Source organism: Tursiops truncatus, chromosome 11 (assembly GCF_011762595.2).
Source record: "Tursiops truncatus isolate mTurTru1 chromosome 11, mTurTru1.mat.Y, whole genome shotgun sequence".
NCBI lineage: Eukaryota > Metazoa > Chordata > Mammalia > Artiodactyla > Delphinidae > Tursiops > Tursiops truncatus.
In genome coordinates, this window is record NC_047044.1 from 101698435 (window position 1) to 101719956 (window position 21522).

Sequence of the window (21522 nt, forward strand, 5' to 3'; positions counted from 1 at the left end):
GGGTTCCGCTGCCAGCCCTGCCCCGCGGGGCCCCCTTTCCCCCAGCAGGCGCCCGGCCGCGGCCCTCATCGCCAGCGAGCTGCTCCGCACCCAGGGCCTGGTGGGGCTCTACTGGGGGCTGAGAGCCGCCCTCCTCAGGTGAGGCCTCTCCCCAAGCTGGACACAGAACGGCCCCAGGGAACAGGGAGAGGAACCCAAGGCCAGAGGGACGGCTCCCCAAGGGGCCTCTGTGCTCTTCTAGGATGTTCAAACTCAGGATGGCAGAACCGGGCAGGGCTGCAGGGTCGGGCCTGGGAGAGTAGTCCAGGCCCTTCTGCGGGGACCGGGCCCACATGACTGTCAGGTGCTCTGGGGCCCGGGAAGGAAGGGAACACCTGTGTGCGGACAGTCTTAAGGGGCTGGGAGGGCGCCTCTAGGTGAGGCTTTGGTAGAAAGTGGCAGATGCGCCTGAGGGACACAGAGAGGGTTCATGGTTTCAACTGCTGATGGCTGTCAACCCGCAAATGCTCCAGGGGTTTGGAAAATGCTTCCTCTTTCCAGATTCCCGAGAACTTCACCCTCTCAAACCACAACCTGCAGCGAGCACCTTGTGTAATAAATCAGTGACATCCACGTACGTGTTACATTTTAATAAATAAAGCATATTCACGGCTTAGATCTTAAATCACATTTATAGACATTTCTAGGCCCAAACAGGTTAACAGTGAAGCTGCTGCTGCTGGAAGAAATGAGGCCCCACATGCACTTGAAGCCCAAAGAGTGGAGACCTGACCCCAGAGCCCACCACTCCGCCCCCCCGAGGCTGGACCCCAGGAGAGCAGGAGGCCTGGGGACACTCATGCACCCACCACCTGACCCCTCGCCTCTGTGCTGCAGAACAGCGGGAAGTTGTGTTACTTTGAGACAAGCTAGAGGAAGGTTTCCTGATCGTACTAAGTGAGACTCTCGCCCGTTGGTCCCCACCAGCCGGGGTGTTAGCTACAGCAGGGCTTCCACCGATAGATGCAGGACAGGACAGGAGGACAGCAAAGAGGAAGCTACGCAGGCCATCTTGTCTCTTCAACTGTCAGAAACGTCCACGTCACGCAGTGGGTGGACGCCACCTCCCTCAGGCTTAGTCCAAAAACTTCCTGTTGGCATTTGCCCCAAACAAGGCTCCCCGCACTTCGGGCATCATCTGTGAAGAAAGAAGCTCCCGCGTGAGGCGGCGCCGTCCCCCGCGCCTCAACCCCGCCCCGAAGTCACGAAGCCCAGTAGTTGGCCAAGCACCGCCCGAGTCCGACCAAGAGACTCGGCGATCGCAAACGTGGGCTTAAGGCCACTGCTTAGGGGGAAAGAGAACCAATGACGGGCGCCATGGCCGTAAGGCTTCCCTCCCACTCCGATATGGGGAGAAGAGGCGACGTTCTGGAGCACCTACACTCGTTCTTTCAACGGGTGCTGAGCGCACGCCGGGTGGAAAGCTGACAGCACAGGTCTGTGCTGAGGCGCGCCGCAGCAACTGGAAAAGCCCAAGCACTCAACCTCGGGACGCAGCCACCAGCCACGTGCGGCCAGTGCAACTGAGGCGGCAAACTGCGCACCTTACCTAGCTTTAGTTAATTAGCCACGTGTGGCTGGTGGGTAGCATGGCTCTGAGGTGTAAGTTACCAGAAGACGCCGGTCAAGGTCGGGGCAGCAGACCACACCTCTGGAAGAGGCCCCGCACTCGGGACAACTCAAGTTTTCTGGCTGGTTTCCTGCAAACCCGGAAACACCTGAAGAGCCTGGCGCCCTGTGGCAATTCCTTTAAGAGCAGTTGCTTGACTTTCCATCATTCCTGCTGCGGTTTGGGGTTCTGGGGCTTTGGGTCAGCATCTCCACATGCAGTAAAATAGATACATTAAAATCCTAGACACAGGGCTTCCCTGGTGGCGCAGTGGTTGAGAGTCCGCCTGCCGATGCAGGAGACACGGGTTCGTGCCCCGGTCCGGGAAGATCCCACATGCCGTGGAGCGGCTTGGCCCGTGAGCCATGGCCGCTCAGCCTGCGCGTCCGGAGCCCGTGCTCCGCAACGGGAGAGGCCACAACAGTGAGAGGCCCGCGTACCGCAAAAAAAAAAAAAAAAAAAAAAAAAAAACCTAGACACACAAAGCCCTCGTTCTGACCCCAAGGCCACCCTCATGTAAACATATCCTCCCAGCAAATGGCACTAAATGCCTGAATCCCTGCTCCTTTTAAGAAAATGTCAAAAAACGTAGAAAGAATCAATGAAGTCCAAATACGGCCAATTGACATGTTCTCTGCAGCACCTCCTCAAGGTAACCACAGGCCAACTAACTGATGAGACATGTCCCCACACTCACCTGCTGGGCTATGAGGTCCAGCCGGCTTTCGAGGGTATTGGAGACCTTGATTTTGCGATCCCCGTTGTAGATCTCAACCCCGCCAGCTCTACAAAGAACACCGGAAACAACGTTCATAGATTTGAGGGAAACAGACACACGTTGTACAATTAGCTTCTTCCCTTGGAGAACAGCTGTCTTGGTGTGTGGATGGTCTCAACACTCTTAGGGGCAATAAACATATGCAATAAGTTTGAAACTAATTCAGAAGCTTCTGAAGCTTCAAGGTAAAGAGGCTGATAATAACTCATTACCAAGTGACTATGTGCCAATCTGATTTCACGTTACTCTAACAACCAGCCCTCCCCAACTGGACGAAAAGGGGGAAGGCTGCGTCCCAGTTTGCAGATCAATACATACAGTCCTCATCTGAATGCTTCTTAAAGGCCAGTGCTGCAGGGACCAGGGGTGCTGACAGGCAGTCCTCCTCAGTGCCTGTGTCTCAGATAAAAGGCTCCATCCCAGCAGGTGCCAAACCCAGTCCTCAGTGGTGCAAGGCCGATAGGTCACATCCTACTACAAGGAGCCTCAGGTATGAAATTATTTTGCTACATTACAATTCTACTTTTTACAAAATATTTCTTGAAATAAGCAGGCTCTGAGGCAAAGGCTGGGAAAAATTTTGCAAATTTTCTCTAGAAAATTTCAAAGGGCTCTGACGTGAATATTATTTTCTTACTCCATCCTCCTCCCCCATTTCCTCTTTGTTTCTCTGAACAGCCCCTGTCCCCATGCGGGCAGCAGGGGAAGGGGGGTGTCTGCTGTGCACCAGGCACTCCTGAACGCCAAGTCCAGGCCCTTCCATGTCTCCTATTCCCCAGGGACCTATAAACCAGGAAACAGGCTTAAGAGTGGATAAAAGGACCAATTTACTGAATAAAACTCCAGTTTAAATCTGCAGAGTCCTTCACCTGCAATTCTGAATCTCAAAGGCTCTGAAAACAAAACCATCTAATTCAAGTGCCTCCAGAGCCTGAACCGGGCTCCAGTGACCTGTCAGCAAACGGCTGGTGTCCCTGCATAAGTACCCCTCGGGTGTGAGCGCTCCTGCTTCCGTTCAAACACGTAGGGCACGTACGGGACTGCTGCTCTAAGCACCCGGCACAGTGGTCCCGACTGGAACTGCCGAGTCCCGCATGGTCTCCACACGCTGACTACCCACCAGCAGAGTCACTGTGGATCCTGAGCCCTGCTGTCAATGCTGCACAGACACGACCCCACTTCAGCTTCCAAGAGCTCAGTGAGGCGGGTGCTGTTATCCCAGGTCAGAGATGAGGAAGACTAAGTAACTAGTCCAGCCCTACCTGGCCAACACCTGGCAGAGTGGAGAAGCAGACCTCGATCTGACAGTAATGCTCAATAATGCTTAGGCTCCCACAGGCCCTCAGCTTGAAAGCACCGTCACACACACACCCTATCTCTGATCCTCAGTTTATGAAGCAAGCAAGATTGATCCCTCTTACAGATGATGGGATTTGGGCTCGAGGTCCTGCAGCGAGCAACAGGCCAATCGGGACTCAGAACTAGGCCTTGCAATCCTAAATTCATGTGTCCCAAGGCCTCCGCAATGCTGGCCCGTGGGGTGGACCAGTGGGCAGGCGCACAGGGAACATGCCCCGGGCTCTCCCCGGCCAGGAGCTCCTACCGCCCCTCCCAACCACGCCGAGTCTCCCCGCACTCAGCAGAAGCACCACGGGTGCTGGCGTTCCACACCAAGGGATCTGCCAGCCAGACATGGCTACTTCCTTGTCAGAGGGAGTGATCACCTTTCTCAGTACCTAGGACACACGTGGACCCACGTTCAAGTTCTGGGTACAGAATCCATGCTGCTGCTAGGCAAGCTGAGCCACAAGAAGCTGGTTAACAAGGGGGAGACCGACAGGCGCCAGCACGAGGCAGCACGAGGCACGCGTTGGGTGGCCACACCGCCATCCTGCCCGGGGCGCCCAGAGGACATGCGCAAGGCCGGGCGGACGGCCGTTCGCGCGGCCAGAGCAGCCCAGGGGCTAAAAGCAGAGGCGCCCCTTACACTTCCTCAGGCAGGCAGGCCTCCTGGTCAATGTGGACATCAGCGTCTCTTTTGGTGGCGATTTTGTACACGGGGATTGCTTTCTGCACCGCAGCCTGGAAAAACACAAAACACAGAGGTTTTATCAGAAACTATGGAGCAGGTATCCAGAAAACCAACAGTCTGTACAAACAAAGATATTCCTACGCATTTTTCAAGTAAAAGAACAGACGTGTTGCTGGTGGGAATGTAAAACGGTACAGCCGCTGTGGCAGATGGTATCGTAGTCCCTCGAAAATCAAACACAGAATCACCTCAGGATCCAGCAAGTCTACCTCTGGATACTTATCCAAGTGAAGTACAAGCACAGACCCAACAGATATTTGTACACCCGTGTTCACAGCAGCACTGCTCACAATACTCAAAAGGTAGAGACGACCCAGGTGTCTATTAACACATAAATGAATCAATAAAATGTGGTCTATAGATATAATTCAGCCTTAAAGAAAGAAATCCTGACACACGCTACAAGGTGAATGGACCCTGAAGACATTACTGCCAAGTGAAATAAGCCCGTCACAAAAGCACGGGTGCTGTCTGAGCCCCAATGTACGTGTCAATCTGTTCAACTAGTAATCGTGTCAGAAAAAGACGAAAGTTCCTTCAAGAAAACATTCTCACGTGTCTCCTGAAGCCTACAGTGCTGTCCGAAGATGGGACTTCCACGCCACACACAGTGCAGTGCAGCGTGAGAAACCCCCTTCCATCTGTCCTACACCTCCACTTCCCCCAGCTCACTGCTTTTTAAAACTGCGGTAAAATGCACATGAAATTTACCATCGTGATCAGCTTTAAGTGTACAGTTCTGTGGCTTTAAGTACGTTCATTGTTGTGCAACTGTTCCCACCATCCCTCTCCAGAACGTTCCACCTTCTCAAGCTGAAACTCTGTCTCCATTAAACATGGTCTCCACCTGCCCCTCCCCCCGCCTCTGTCTCTTATTTAGATGGTATTGCCTATCCTCTGCTCCAATCCAGTAGGTACTGTTTTCTCCAGAAAGGGAGGAGGGTACTAACTCAGATGGCAACTTGATTTGTTTAAGAAAATAAATAAGAGGCTCAGGTACACTTAAGTTAGTATCTATAACATGTTAAGACTCTTCTAGTCCCCATAGTTGAGCTGTCATTTATTACAGCATGCATTTCATCCCTAACATTTTGATCTTTAAAAAGAAAAAGGATTTCTTCAAGCTCTACCTTCACCAGAGGGAAATCCTGTTTCCTGCAACGAATGATCATTCGGGGCTCCAACAACTGGTACAAACCCTATTAACGCACAATCAGATACCATTAGTAAAAACTGCAAACTATAAAATAAAACAACAGTAAATAAAATGTCTTCATAACTCTTTCATCATCTAGTTTGGGAAAGCAGTCCTCTTGTTTAATTAAGTTCCCCCAAAGATGGCCTACACAGTATGAGAACATGGCAAGATCTTCATATCACAAACCAGATAAATATACCCAATGCTCTGGTGATGGAATGAAATTCATACGGGAGTCTTACATCAACTAGGTTGAGGACAAGTATTGTACTTAACAGCCGAACAGCAAACAATTAAAATGTACACAGCCTGGGATCTGAACCTCCGTATCTAAAGCAAGCATTTAGTGGTAAAATTTAATCAGGAAAGTTTACAGCTGGAGGTTACAAAGGGCAAGTGAGACAACAGCAGTCTCATCCACCAGCCAGACACCACCGTCCTCCCACACATCTCCCGGCCAGACGAGGAAAAGAGCTAAAATGAGAACACAGGAGAAACAGCCGGCTTCTATCCCATCTTGTCGACTCTGCAGGGACGTGGCTCTCAGTGGTGCATCCGACCTACAAACTTACCTGGAGGACCAGTCCATCCAGCAGCACCTGGTACCTGGTCGTATCTTTTACCACTTTGCTGAGCCTCTGTTTGGCTTCATTTAGTAGGTCCTACAAAGAGTGGAAAAAGAAAAAGTTATCTACACACCTGGGTAGTCAGCTTGGAACCCACGTGGGGCTGGCCCAGCCCGTGTCCAATCACTTCTCACTTTACGGCCGTGTTCTCTCTCCACACGCGCTCTCTGAGGGGTACGATAAAGCAGATGCTGCCCGAAGGACACAGATGCGAGCGAGAGCGCTACCACGGCTCCCAGGGGACTCGCGCTCAGGCAGAAGCGCCCAGGTTACCGATCATGAGTGACCAACACAGAAAGAGCCACGTGACACAGCCGTGGAAAGCAAGCTACTGAGGCAGCTGGGCAAGATGCTTCCATTTTTTATTAGAAAAAGCAGCCTCTGCACAGAGAACAAAGTGTCATCAATGTTTACCTGCGGGAGGCGGGACTATCAGTGATTTCAATTTTCTTTATGTTAGTTTGTATTTTCCAATGGTCTATAATAAATGCTGGCTTCTATAACTAAAGCAGACATTGAAAGGGACTCCGGAGACAAATCTCACGTGGTTGAGAAGAGCACGCTGGCATCTACTCGTAAGTGGTAAGCACGTACAGGCTTACTGGTAAAAGAGGACCGAGGCCCTTTAAATGGCAGAGAGAGCGCCTCTCAATCCCACTGCTGGCCACCCAACGCCGCTGGGAACAGTTCGTCCTAGTAAGTCTTCCACATACGTGTCTCCCTTATTGAATATGATCTCTGGAATGATTTGGGGGATTTAAAGAGGGAGAACATACATGCTCGCTCAGAAACCAATCAGAATTTGAGGAGTGAGGGTGGAGAGAAGGAAGTGGCCCTGTATTTGGTTCTGAGTCTCCCTTGGACCTGCACCCAGCCCGGAACCACTCCCGAGCAGTTGAAGCCTTTAGAATCTAGGACGCTACGGCACAAAGGTTTGAAGCATTTATGATATAAGACATCTGGCTGAAAGAAACCTCAGCCCCTCCTCACCAAGAGACCCCTCAAGCACAGTTCTCTTTGTGCTGGAACTGACTGTCCACACTGGTCATGCCGGTCGGGGTGGGCACCAACAGTACGGAGACAGGTTTACTCTAAAAGAGTGAGCATCAAGTGGAGCTGTACCGAGTGATGCCAGCCACTGGTAAAAATAACCCACGAGAAGTCTGGAAATGGACAAATGAGGACTCTTACCACCACCCAGAAATCCAATCAAGGGAGTAGGAACTTGGAGTAAACTGAACTCCAGCCAAGGAAGCTGGAACCGAATCGACATAAACTGCACTGTCCCTTGTCTAAACCATTCCTGTCCACTTAAGAGACATGCCCCACAGGTCAGGAAGGTCACTTAAGTAATACCCCAGTGACACTCTTTGATTCTAAACTCAGCTTTCCGGCTGTAGTCTGACTCCCCGTGGGGAGGGGTGTAGGTTACTGCCGCTCACGTGTCAGCCTACAGATCAGTATTTTGAGAGTTTGGAAGGGCATTTCGTTATCCGTCCACCTGAACCTAACTGCCTCTAGGATCCTGAAAATATTAGATTCTGCTCCTGGAAAGCAAGAAACTAAAACCCGATTATGACGACAACATCAAAATCACGTCTCCTTGCTCGTGCCCGGTGTAAAGAGTCAGGGGGCCTCTCGCAGAGACATTTCTGTTTCGTCTCTTTAACCGCAGCACCAGAAATCTCTACTTCAGGACCAGCAAATCAGAATTTCTAAAGGTCAGTCTGTTCTTTATCTCCCTTAAATGACAACAACACCACCTTACACAGTGTGAGGTTTAGGAAGTGACGGTAAAGAGCTGTTACTTACCCCAGGCCTGTCCTGTGTGAGGCACTGCACGGTCACTTTTCCTATGTGGACCAACTTAATTCTAAAGAAGCTTCACGTATATGCTTTCCCCATTTTATAAAAGGAAGGTTCCAAAGGGTTAAAAAATTCACCCACCGGAACTTCCCTGGTGGTCCAGTGATAAAGAATCAGCCTTCCAATGCAGGGGACACGGGTTCGATCCCTGGTCTGGGAACTGAGATCCCACATGCCGCAGGGCAACTAAGCCCACGCTCTCTAGAGCCCATGCACCACAACTGGAGCGCCCACACGCTGCAACTAGAGAACCCATGTGCTCCCCGGTCCGGGAGGATCCCACATGCCGCGGAGCGACTGGGCCCGTGAGCCATGGCCGCTGAGCCTGTGCGTCCAGAGCCTGTGCTCCGCAGTGGGAGAGGCCACAGCAGTGAGAGGCCAGCGTACCGAAAAAAAAAAAAAAAAAAAAAAAAAAAAAGATCCGATGCAGCCAAATAAATAAATGAAGAAATACTAGGAAAAAAAAAATTCGCCCACCAAACAGCAGATTGTGGTGAAATAGAAACACACCTCACAGGGATTCCAAAGCATGGGCTCTTACACCTGGAGAGCCTCAGGGCAGGCAGGGGAAAAGGGTAGACAGCAGAGAAAAGTAACTAAAGGACTATAGGCAACCGTGCACTTCTGGTAGCAGAATAGCTTGCCTGTTTGCTTTTCATTTTCATCCTGGTTCTGTATTTCCTCCTTCCTTCTATCTTTTGTCAACATCCTTTTCTAGCCAACTGCTTGACAAATCCCCTTCCTTTCATAGTTTCTTATTCTACAGATAAAGCTGGAGAAAGAAACGTTTTAAAAGAGCCAAATCCACAGAAACATACACATGTAGCCCTGTCCCCCATCATCTCACAGCCGGTTTCCTCACCCTCCGTGCCGCTTCATCACTGGGGTTCACTAAACCGCATATCACCTGACGGCAAGATGTTAGGCTGCAAAGGACTAAGGAAAGAAGTGCTTTAGAACTGAAATGATAGAAATGTTTATTTTAACAAAATTCTCATACATTAGCAAAACAAAAGCTCAGGCTGTGCTCTGAAACTGAGTTGCACGCTACAGAATAACTGGCTTTGCCGTCTACCAAAACACGGACAGTTCAACAAAATGAGAAAAAATAAAAGAAAAACAAGAAACCCCGACAGTTCACACGCCCGCTGCCTTCAGCCCCTCACCGCATGCTCGCCTGTCCAGCTTTCACCACCAGGCTTTGTCTCTACCAGCCCAACGATGCTGCTCTAGTACGAGTCAGAAGTGAAACCTCGATCCCCAACTCAAAGACCACTGCGCTCTTCCCCCTTGGACTCGCCGAAGCATGAGACACTGTATTCGATTACCATTTTGTTCTTCAACTTTTCTGTCCCCTTGGCTTCTCCTTCACGACTTCTCCTCCACCACGACTGCTTCCCCCCATGTTCCTTAGCAGTCTCTAATTTTCCTGCCGTAAGCTGAAGGCTGCTCGGTTTGCTCCCCTGGCCCTGTAGTTCTACATCCACAAGCTTGCGATCTCACCCATGCCACGCAGCTCCACGTGGGACCTGTGTGCTGTCTGAGTGGAAGCTCCAGCCTCTCCTAAGTTCGCCTGGACTCCGAAGGCGATTCAAATGCCAAGATTCATCACCATTCCCCACCGGCTCCTCCCCCTGTATTTCTAACGCTCATCACCTATCCAAGTGCCTAGCGACCTGGTGAGAAAGCTTAGGTCTTTCTTGACACCTCACAACCTGCAGTCACCAAGTCCTACAGACCACACCTTTCAGCATCTGTGGATGCCGTCTCTTCATGTCCTCTGCTGCCATGTGGTCTTGACCTTCAAGTCAAAGTTAAGCCATAACCTCATTTCCTCTCCCCAAGTCACCAGTTCTCTTTCTCCAGAACAAATCTAAGGCTAAAGCACTATTTCTCAGTGTGGTTCTCAGACCTCCTGCAACAAGATTACTCTGGGCTGTTTATTCCTGATGAGAATACAGAAAATCTCTGGAAATGGGGCCGGGAGTCTGAATTTTAACAAGGCCCTCCAGGTCATCTCTACGCCTATTAGAGTTAAGAGAGCTGGTCAAAGGATTTGTCCCACACTCTTCAGCAGGCATTCAAGGCTCTTCCAGCTGAACCCTAGTGTCTCTCTCCAGCCTCAGTTCCTACACTCCCCGCTCTCCTGGACAATTCCATTTCCTGCCCGTGTTGTCAATTCCGGGCCTCTGTTTTTGTTTCAGGCTGCTCTCTCCATTCCGTCTCCAAGGTAATGACATTCTTTACAGTCACACTCAAAAGGCTGCCGTACAGATACAGTCTCTGGTCTAGACCCAGTTAGACAGCAGACTCCTACAGCACTGAGCACCAATGCAGGACCAATACAGGCAAACCCTGCAGTCCAAACAGCTGACTGCCAAAGGAACCCAGCTAATTATGAAATGGAAATAGAAGAGTGAAAACTAAAAGATCAAGTTAGTATCGAAGGCAGAGAGACATTTAGTTGTGACAATTTTAGAAGCAGATCAACTCTGGCTACTCTGGGGTCTATTAAGTGTTATGGGAGTTATGTTAGTGAGTCACCTCTGTGTGTCCTCACACTCGACCTCCTGGCAGACACTTCCATCTGAAGGCTTCCTGGCCCCTCAAAGAATGTCCAACGTGATCTGGTGGTTCTTCTTAAAAGAGCCCCCGCCCTCCTGACCTCCTATCATGCTAATGGAGCCACCACCCTCCTAGGGGGTTTGGCGTCAGCCTTAGAAGAGGAGGTGAGGGGCCTCCCTGGTGGCGCAGTGCTTGAGAATCCACCTGTTGATGCAGGGGACACGGGTTCGAGCCCTGGTCCAGGAAGATCCCACATGCCGTGGAGCGGCTGGGCCCGTGAGCCATGGCCGCTGAGCCTGTGCTCTAGAGCCCATGAGCCACAACTACTGAGCCCGCACGCCACAACTGCTGAAGCCCACGCGCCTAGAGCCAGTCCACAACAAGAGAAGCCCCTGCTCGCTGCAACTAGAGAAAGCCCACGCGCAGCAACGAAGTCCCAACACAGCCAAAAATAAATTAATTTTTTTTAAAAAAAGAAGAGGAGGTGGAGGAGTCAGTAGCCAACGTCCGGGGCTTCCTCCTATAAAACATGTCACCACTGACACCCAACTCAGTCCTTGCTGTCACCATGCCAGGCTCACCTGACAAGAACCAGTATCTTACAATATTAGTTTGTTTCTCTAGTCATCTAAGAAGATGGTATGTCTTCTGCTTAGTCAAGTATTATATTTTCAGTTTTATAGCTTTTCCATAAAGTTCCTATTCACCAACATTTACTCCTAATTGCTTACTGTTGGCATGTAGTAAAACTATCAATTTCTGTATATTCTCTTTGTAGCCAGTCACCTTTTTGAACTAATTACTAGTTCTTAGTTCTTTTGAGATGTTGTATTTTTTTTAATATACAGTCGTATCTTCAAAAAAATAACTGTTTCTTCCTTCCCAATATTTATATAACTTGTCTCTCCATTTTGTAAGAAATCTAGGGCCTCCACAATAACAATGAGTAATAGTGGAAACAGAGGCCTCCGCTTGGTTTCTAAATTTTTTCTTTTGGCTGCACCACACAGCTTGTAGGATCTCAGTTCCCCGACCAGGGATCGAACGTATGTTTCTGCCCTCTCCTTTGGGTGACAATACTCCCCAGATGGTTTTCTGTCTAACCTCTTCTCTGTTAAATTTAGTCTACGTACTCATATCATGAACCCTATTTATGATATGCCTCATAAAATAAAATGAAACCTTCAACAGCTTTCTACTGAAAGCAAGCAAAGCTCTTCACTTGCACTCATGGCCCCACAGTAACTCCATCCTACCTTTCTAGCCTTATTAGTCCCCATCGCCCTCAGATACTGTATGGTCCCCCCATCATGTGCTATATACCCAGGAGCTACATGCTCTATTAGAGCAGCAGGTCCTTGAAGACTGGACACACATCTTATTCATTTCTGTATTTATTACAATACCTAGTGTAATGATTTGCTGACCAAATGTTTTCTCTCTAAAAATCATTCATCAGCTCCTTAATCTAACATTAACTAGTGAATTCTCTATAACAGACAAATGAATAAACATTTTATAATTCTATAACTAAAGGGGCTAATTACTCACTGTGATAAGGTCATCTCTCGCTCTGAGGACTTTGAGCCTCGCTTGATTCATCAAATTAGACATCTGACTGCAAAAGGCACAGAAAAGTAGTATCATTACAGCATAAAAAACAACCAACATAGAGAAAGAAAGGTACAACCTCCTACATATGTGCAAACACTTCTCTTTGTACAGATCCCAAAGAGAACTCCCTGAAATACATGTAGCGGTTTTTATCCACTTATTTTCAAAGATAAGGAAATATTTATTGAATGCTTATGAAGTGGCAAGACTTTCTTATCAGTTATTTCAACTATATCTTTCAATAATCCTGTGAGCCTTCCGTTTTCCCAAATGAGGAAAGAGAAGTTAAGTAACTTGACCAAGGTTAGTTAATCAGTGAATGGTCCATTTCAGACCGGAACCCGTAACTGCCTGGGCTCCAAAGCACCTGCTTTACCCTCTCGTCCCAGTGATTTTCAAAGCTCACATTTTCTTCTGCTGCTCAATCTGCTTTTCTTTCTTCTCGTAGTATTCCATAATCTTCAGTCTTTGGGTCTGCACAAGACGACCTTTCTCAATGTTGAACTCTTCTTCTGCCTACCAAGGAATTTATTATTATTACTTCATTATACAGATTTTGACAGTTTTATTTTAAGCAGCTGATGACCAGGGTAGTTGCTTATATTCACCTTATTCTATGTCTAGTATCCACTAACAAAGTTTCAATGAACAGAATCAGAAGATTCTGTGTATGAAAAAAATTACGTATTTTAAATTTGATCCATCTGTTTAATAGAGGGCTAATGAAAAGGACACAGAATTTGGAGTCAGAAGATATGAGTTACTGTCTAAAAAATTTGGTCAAGTAATCTGTCTAAGTGTCCTCCCTTATAAAATAAGAAAATAAAAATAGTATTCTTTCCTTTGTAGGTCAAAATCTAACAGTCCTTTTAAATTATAAACTACATAAATTTGAGTTATTAGTTTTATTAGTGTTAATTATTGAGCAGTCACTTTTTACAAAGGGTATCTTAGTGTATCAGCCATCTGTGATTTTCAGGCAGTGAGAAATTATGACTTTGGAAGCTGGCTGAAGTGACTGATTCAGATGTTTAATGCTTGGCACAGACACTGGAACTTTCAAATTCTAAAATAAATGCCTAACAGCTTGTTTCTATACCTATCACATGAGATAAGACTACTTTAAATAGAAATGCATTTACCAACTGAAATAGAAGTTCTGTATTTGTCCCAGAGAGAAATAAGGAAACTAGTCATACGAGAAACTGCAGTGCTCCTAAGGCATCAAAACAAAAGTAAACAAGCAACGAGGACATACTGTACAGCACAGAGAAATACAGCCATTATTTTGTAATTACTTTAAATGGAGTATAATCTATAAAAATATTGACTCACTATGCCGTACACCTGAAATTAATATAATATTGTTAACCAACTATACTTCAATAAATATATAAAACAATACTCTCTCAACTGTTTTACTTCAGTGACAGGCAAAATAAGTCTTTTCTTTCTTAGATGATAAATTACTCAAACAGTTCAAAGGTTTAGTTTTGGCCCTAGGATACCAGGCACACACAATTTTAAGGCTTTACCGTTAAGTAACAAATGTAACCACTGTAGAATAAAGTAAAAGGACAGTGAAAATAAAGTATTAGGTGATATATTCTGACCTACCATGATTATACCTAGAAAAAAGAACAATTTTATATACTGTACAGAAACACTGTGCAACTCGAAGTATCTGTAAAGTTTCTAGATGCTGACTGCCGCCTTCGTGATGGACGGGGCTTTCATTTGATGCCTTACATACGCCGAACTGTGTATTTACCTTTTTGGCAGCAAGCACAAATAAAAAAGCAACATAACAATGAAAAAATACTACATCCTCCCCTGACCGGCTATCAATTAGCTGCGGGTGCTCAATGTCTGAGTTTGGATTCCATGAGAAAATTAATCCATCCCTTACTTTTCTACTCCCTACCATAAAATTTCAGGACACTTATTGACAATCAGAATTTTGGGACTTCACTGGCGGTCCAGTGGTTAGGATTCCATGCTTCCACTGCAGGGGGACGGGCTCGATCCCTGGCCGGGGAACTAAGATCCCGCGTGCCACGTGGCACAGGCAAAAAAATTAAAGAATGTTTAGAAAGGAAAATTTACTTTTAACGTTAAAGAAATTCTTACTGGTCCTATGCAATGAATGCTCTGTTAAACAATTTTACTAAGTACTAATTAGCAAAGCAAGACAGTACGAAACTTTGATAACTTCTTAAACCTAGCAAGTGGAATCTCACCTTTGCATCTATTTCTTCTGCTTTCTCATTGGCTTCTTGTTCAATAAAAGCCATCATGTGCTTAATCTAGAAGGAGAAGGAAAAGGTTACTTTTGAATATGACAAGAAAAAATATCTATGTTTTCTGATTCTTCCAACAATCATTTATGGAACGCCTTTCTGTTCTCAGGTAACTTACAATCTGGAATTTACTCCAGCAAATGGACCAGATGCAATAGTCAACAACACAGGTAAATAGGCCATTATCCTACTCTCAAGGAACTTGGAGTCTACGGGGAAGAAGGACTGAATACACGTCCTCCTCTACTTCCGGCCTCCTTCAGCCAGACCGTCCTTCCCCCTTCTCCATTTCTACTGGAGTGTACCAGACAGCCTCCTACTCTCAAGGCACTCCAGCCTGACTCCCCTCCCCCTAACCCAGTGAAATCACTTGTAAGATGACGGCCATCTCGCCCTTATCTTACTGCATCTGCAGCGTCTCCTGGTACACTGACCACCACCCTTCTTGAGCACGTGCTTCCCTTTGCTCCCGCCACTTCCTTGCTCTCCTCCTTAGCCTCCTCTGAGGCCATATGCTTCTTCTTCCGCCTCCCAGACAGCTCCTTCAGGAGACCCTACCCACGGCAACTGAAATCCCACACGCTCAACTGAAATCCCACACGCTCCGTAAGGAACACTGACGGCTCTGCTCCCATGTCCCCCTTGACCTCTGCCTTGATGACCAGCACCAACAACAAGTAGTCCCCTCCCGTATCTCAGGCCCCAGGTCCAACCACCATGTCCTACGAGCTCTCTCTTCTAACACCTCTTTAATCTGTCCATCTCTCTCCACCTTCACAGCCACAATCTCATCTTTGCTATCATCATCTCCTGGCGGAATTACTGCAACAGTGTCCATATCTTCTCCGGGCCCTCAGTCTTGTTCCCTTGCTAACCAGCTCTACCTGGCAACCAGGAAGATCCTTTACAAATGTCCCTCTCATCACGTACCACACCCCCCCTTAGGATAAAGTGCAGAGATTTTAGAAGGTCTGCCATGTGGTCACTGCTCATCTCTCCAGCATCACATGAAATGTAACCTCCACCACTGGCCACTCCTCAGACTCCTAGTTCCTGTCATCCTACATTTTTAAAAGTTAATTAATTAATTTTATTTTTGGCTGCGTTGGGTCTTCGTTGCTGCGCGCGGGCTTTCTCTAGTTGTGGCGAGTGGGGGCTACTCTTCGTTGCGGTGTACAGGCTTCTCATTGCGGTGGCTCCTCTTGCTGCGGAGCACGGGCTCTAGGCGTGCAGGCTTCAGTAGTTGTGGCATGCGGGCTCAGTAGTTGTGGCTCACAGGCTCTAGAGCGCAGGCTCAGTAGTTGTGGCGCACGGGCTTAGTTGCTCTGCGGCATGTGGGATCTTCCCGGACCAGGGCTCAAACCCATGTCCCCTGCGCTGGCAGGCGGATTCTTAACCATTGTGCCACCAAGGAGGTCCCCATGCTACTCTCATTTCAGGTTTTCAGTTCCTTGAGCTCGCCATTCTTTCCACTTTGGAGATTTCAAACATGCTGTTCCTTCCACTTGTAACACTCCCCCACCCCCAGCTCAGCTATCTTCTCGAGCCTCAGCCCGCTTAACTGTCACCTCCTTTGGAAAATCTCCTGAACCTCTCACTTATCTGCACCCAGGACACTGCACTTCTCCGCCTAAACACACAGTCCTAATTGCCTGCTTGCCTGTGCCTCTCCTCAACTAAACTATAAGGCTAGGAACTTGCTAAAGGGTTTTAGATCTCTGGCTACAATTGGAGAATGAAGTCCCCAAAGTCTTCTGAATGGGGCTTGGGGTGACTGATCTAATTTATATTCATAAACAGAGTACTGTCTCTAATGGCAGATGTAAAATATACCCAAATGAATATACAAGCAACAGAGCTAATCAAACTCACTGGTAGTTTCATTTCATAGGGGCTCTACCTGAAAGGAATAGTGAATTAAAAAGGAAAAAAAGCAGCTTAAAAAAATTTAATGTAGAGCCTCTAGGTTATTAACTCATTTCACATTAATTGTCCCGCATAAAGGTAAACACCACCGTAAACCCAGGACACGGGGTTAAGGGTTTACTTCCCCCACAGTAGGTGCTCAATAAACATTTGTGAATGAGTGAGAATCTGTTGGGAGTTCCAAGCCTTCTGCGGTACCCCAACTACGTTTTAGAGTCTGTACAAAAGTGAGTTAAGATTTGTTTCACAAGAATGTGAATATACTTAACACTACTAAATCATTCACTTAAAAATGGTTAAAAAGGCCCTGAGAAAGCCATAATTCAAAAAGACACATGCACCCCAATGTTCACTGCAGCACTGTTTACAATAGCCAGGTCATGGAAGCAACCTAAATGCCCATCGACAGAGGAATGGGTAAAGAAGGTGTGGTACATATAGACAATGGAATAAAAAGGAACAAGACTGGGTCATCTGTAGAGACATGGATGGACCTAGAGTCTGTCATACAGAGTGAAGTAAGTCAGAAAGAGAAAAACAAATATCGCATGTTAACGCGTATGTGTGGAATCTAGAAAGACAGTACAGATGAACCCATTTGCAGGGCAGGAATAGAAACGGAGATGTAGAGAATGGACATGTGAACACAGCGAGGGAAGGGGGGGTGGGATGAATTGGGAGATTAGGTTTGACATACATACACCACCACGTGTAAGACATAGCTAGTGGGGACCTGCTGTATAGCGCAGGGAGCTCAGCTTGGTGCTCCGTGGTGACCTAGATGGGGGTGGGTGGGAGGGAGGTCCAAGAGGGAGGGGATATGGGCATACGTATAGCTGATTCACTTCGTTGTGCAGCAGAAACTAACACAACGTTGTAAGGCAACTATACTCCAAAAAATGGTTAAAAAGGTAAACTTCACGTAATGTGTTTTACACAATTAAAAAAAGTGAGTTAAGAATACAACCTAGGGACTTCCCTGGTGGCGCAGTGGTTAAGAATCTGCTTGCCTGCGGATGCAGGGGACACGGCTTCGAGCCCATGATCCCACGTGCCGCGGAGCAACTAAGCCTGTGCACCACAACTACTGAGCCTGCGCTCTAGAGCCGGCGAGCCACAACCACTGAAGCCTGTGTGCCTAGAGCCCGTGCTCTGCAACAAGAGAAGCCGCTGCAATGAGAAGCCCACTCACTGCAACGAAGAGTAGCCTCCGCTCGCCGCAACTAGAAAAAAGCCCGCGTGCAGCAATGAAGACCCAACGCAGCCAAAACATAAATATATTTAAAAAAAAAGGGAAAATAAAGAGCAGGTGCTTTAAAAGAAAAAAAAAAGAATACAACCTCATGGCATCAAAGTCTTGAGGAAAACACACAGCACGGTTTTAGAAGGGAAGACTTATTTTTTGTCAAAATTCTTAGGAGCTCCCTACCAGTGAGGAGCCAAAATAATGACGACAATCAGAGCCCGTTTTATAGGTCATACAATACTTATAAAATCTCAAGCCTTGAAAAATTGGGGTGCCTAACCCAAATCTACACTGTTAAGAAAAACCACAGTGAACTTGCTAAATGGATCAACCTCCACACATCTGTGCCTGTGTGTGTGTTTCTGTTTGTGCTGTGGAATGGAATCGTCACAAGCTCAGATCAAACTCACACTGCACTGTCTGGAACTTTAAAAGTAGTTTAAAGACAGTAATCAACTCAGGTGCTTACAAATGCTACAAGACACTGGCCTCTAGAGGGGAGCCCTCATTCAAACCTGCATTACCTGCCTCTATCTCTCAGGCCGGACCCTCTGCTACCAGATCTGACGAGATCAGCACAGCCTAGAGCAAAACACGCTCATTGTAGCCCAGGTCACAGAAACCCGTTTACAGTCAACAAGAACACATTCTGCCTTTAGGAGTTCCAACAGGAGAAAAGTCAACCCCTTCAGGACATTTAACTCCACCCTTAAGGCAGAAAAATCTGCCCTTAAAATATACTTTTCTTCTTCCTGCTAAAGCTACTGGGTTCTACACTTCTGGAGTCAAGATTCTTTTGAAAGTTTGATGAAATAAATAACCATACTCCTCAGACAAAAAAAGCAACATACACAAATACTTTAATACAGGGGGGAAGAAATCAGGAAACCCAGGATTTCTTTTTCTTTTTACATTTAAGTATTAGTGTTTTATTTCCAGCACTCAAGTTCATCCTTAAGATTTAGTAGATTCTAGGGGGCTCTTTTTAAATACATTACCTACTTGTGATGGAAGAACCAACAGGAACGAGCACTCCATTTCTGATGTATGTACACAATACAGCTCCTATAGGAGACTGCTTGGCTTAGCACTCTTGGCAGCTCCAGTGCGATCTCACAGAGCGTCCTAGGGTTTCACTGACCCACACCTAATGGTGCCTGAAAAACATCTATGTTTCCCCCTTGTCTCAGGATCCATGGAAGTCTGCAGATTCTCCCAGCTCTAAAAGCAGTGATGTTTACAGAAATCAGCACTTTGCTTTACTGAAGCAGACAACTGACAGCAAAGAGAGTAACAAGATTTGACTTGACCCAAAGTGCATGAGGACTAAAGACAGTTTCACCATTCGGCTTTGCAATGTAGTTTCCAGAAATCAACTGTGATGAAAAGCAGGAAATAACTATGTTAAGATATTACTAACTCCTAAAGAGCAGGAAGTTGAAGGAAACCCAGATTTCTAGACGTCTACTCGGTGCTCGATACTCAGGCCTGGTCACTGCCGGGAATACGGGGAAAACAGGCACCGCCCTGATGGGGACCGCGCGTAGTGTGGAGGAGTACAGACGATACATTTCCTCGTTCTTACTATTTTACAGAAAGAAAACGTGGTTCTGGCCTAGTTTCACTGCTGTACCTTTGCCGTGTATTCTAACTGGGGAAGCCCTAGTTTTCAATACATCACAACAAGGCGGAAAACGAAGGAGAAGAGGAGGACGAGAGCTGGTACTAGGGGTGTGACCGCTGGACTACGTGGAGCGCACTGCGTCCTTTTTCCTACAGTAAAACTCAGACGCAGCGCTGATTAATGTTCAAAACCCGCGCTGTTCTGTAAGCATGCGGTAAGATTTCCTACAGTGCCGCACAGACGCTATTTTTGTTACCCTCCGTGATCAGCCTAAGATCCCCTAAAAGGAAGAACCACCACGCTTCCGAGAGCATATCACCTAACGAATAAAGTGCAGAATCGTTTTAAAGGAACTGGAAACATCCAAGGAAAAAACACCGTACTGCTCATCTAAGAAGGCTCACAAGGCACTGAGTGAGCGTTAGTCAGGGTTTTCCGAGAACTTCTGCCAGAAAGAGACGAGTTCTCTAAACTGCGGCCTGAGTGCCCTTCCCCGAAGTCCGGGCCTGGGCGGTCAACGCCCGCCGCCCGCGAACTCCAAAGCGCCGAGCAACGCCGCGACCCCAGGCCGGCCGCTCGCCCGCCAAGCCCGACGCGGCCCCGACCCGCACAGCCCCGAGGCGGGGTCCCGGGGACGGGGAGATCTGGCCAACGAGGCCGCCGCAGAGCTCCCCCAGGCCCGGGGCGGCATCCGCCCACCTCTCGGGGTCCAGGCCGGCGCTCACCTGCTTTTGCACGTCGGCATCGCTGAGGGCCATGGTGCAAGCGACGGGAGGCAGCGGGTGACCGGCCGAAGCTCAGAACCGACGCGGGAGGCGGGCGAACGGGAGACGAAAGCCAGACGCGCTTCCGACCTCTTCTGTTTTGTGCGCGCAGCTTCCGGTTCCTGCGCAGGTCGCCGGGCAGCCCAGCCAGTGGGGAGAGAGCGGCCCGGAAGTCACGCCCCTCCACGCCCCGCCTCGCCTCCTGTCGCTCACTCGTGAAGTCTCGTGACCTCTCCCGGTCTTTTCCCCAGCAGCCCGCTCCGAGGCGCGAGGGAAGGTCTGTTGTCGTGCCCCTGACTTTAACTGAGACTTGTAGCCCTTGCGTTTTTTAAAAAAGTTTACTTCTGCCAACCAGAAATTGTTTTACTTTCCTAGCCCTAATGGAAGCAAATGCGTCAATATTTTACTTATTAACAGGTTTTATTTTTAGAGCAGCTTTACATTTACGGGGAATTGAGCTCAGGTTCCCATATTGTTAGCCTCCTCCCTTTCTGGAGTACATTTGTTATATTTCATTAACCGAGGCTAATGTGTTGACAAAAGCCCACAGTTTAACCAATTTCCTTAGTTTCCTTCTGTTGCGGAAATTCGGCCTCTGTACGCCAGTGCCGGATTGTATCTTGGAGACGGAGTTTTGGGTGAAGTAGAAAACAATAGTTTTATTGCTTTGCCAGGCACAGGGGGCCACGGCAGGCTAATGCCCTCAAAACAGTGTGTCCCACCTGGAGGGGGTGGTGAGGAGTCTTACAGTGTTCCAGGAACAGGGCATGATTAGCTCGTGGAGCTTCTTCTGATTGGTTGCTGGTGAGGTAATCGGGAATCAGCATCATCAACCTTCTAGTTCCAACCGGTCTCAGGCCTGTGTGCTGTGGGCAGCGAGCAGCTAACTTCTCCCACCTGGTGGGGGCTTCAGTGTCTGCAGAACAGCTGGAAGGACCCGGCTGAGAACATTAACTGTATAGCCCTGAGGGAGAGCTAAAGGTCCTGACTGTGTAATGGCTAACGTATTATTATTTTGGCTTGCTTGACTGTTTGCCTTTCTGCATTTTCCCACTTGTCTGATTAAATGTATTCCTTGACTGAAGTTTTTCTGCAGACAAAGGGCAGGCGGAAGACATGGGTGAGGGTCTATTCTGGGAAGGCCTCACAGGGTCCTGCTCAGTGACACCCCTGATGCCCTTTTCCTGTTACAGGACCCCAGCCCGGTTACCACCTTTCATTTAGTTGACGTGTCTCGTAAGTTCTTGGGGGTGACAGTTGCTCAAACTTCCCTCT

At 47.9% G+C, this 21522-nt stretch overlaps 1 protein-coding gene across 3 annotated transcripts; it reads right to left on the reverse strand.

Annotated features, from left to right (window-relative positions):
* Nucleotides 1–614: 614 nt before the first annotated feature.
* On the reverse strand, nucleotides 615–20366 carry ATP6V1E1 (ATPase H+ transporting V1 subunit E1). 3 transcript variants are annotated; one of them, XR_002174520.3, is made up of 10 exons: nucleotides 20209–20366; nucleotides 14628–14693; nucleotides 12794–12903; nucleotides 12325–12391; nucleotides 6289–6378; nucleotides 5649–5717; nucleotides 4414–4508; nucleotides 2346–2433; nucleotides 1651–1857; nucleotides 615–1177 (listed from the first exon to the last, which is right to left on the reverse strand). XR_002174520.3 is itself a non-coding variant. In XM_019925855.3 (9 exons), exons 1-9 carry the CDS (start codon nucleotides 20239–20241, stop codon nucleotides 1115–1117), a joined length of 681 nt encoding a protein of 226 aa, XP_019781414.1. In that variant the 5' UTR covers nucleotides 20242–20365; the 3' UTR covers nucleotides 615–1114. The 3 variants fall into 3 exon arrangements, 1 of the variants encoding a protein (XP_019781414.1); XR_002174521.2 differs by lacking the exon at nucleotides 5649–5717; XM_019925855.3 differs by lacking the exon at nucleotides 1651–1857 and having other exon boundaries at nucleotides 20209–20365.
* Nucleotides 20367–21522: the final 1156 nt, after the last annotated feature.

Coding starts and splice junctions, on each gene's coding strand:
- ATP6V1E1 (XM_019925855.3), bottom strand. CDS start 20,241: ATGGCCCTCAGCGATGCCGACGTGCAAAAGCAG. Junction 6,379..12,324: donor CGAGAGATGACCTTATCACA/GTGAGTAATTAG, acceptor CACTCTTTGTAG/GACCTACTAAATGAAGCCAA. Junction 5,718..6,288: donor TGGATGGACTGGTCCTCCAG/GTAAGTTTGTAG, acceptor GTGCGTTAATAG/GGTTTGTACCAGTTGTTGGA.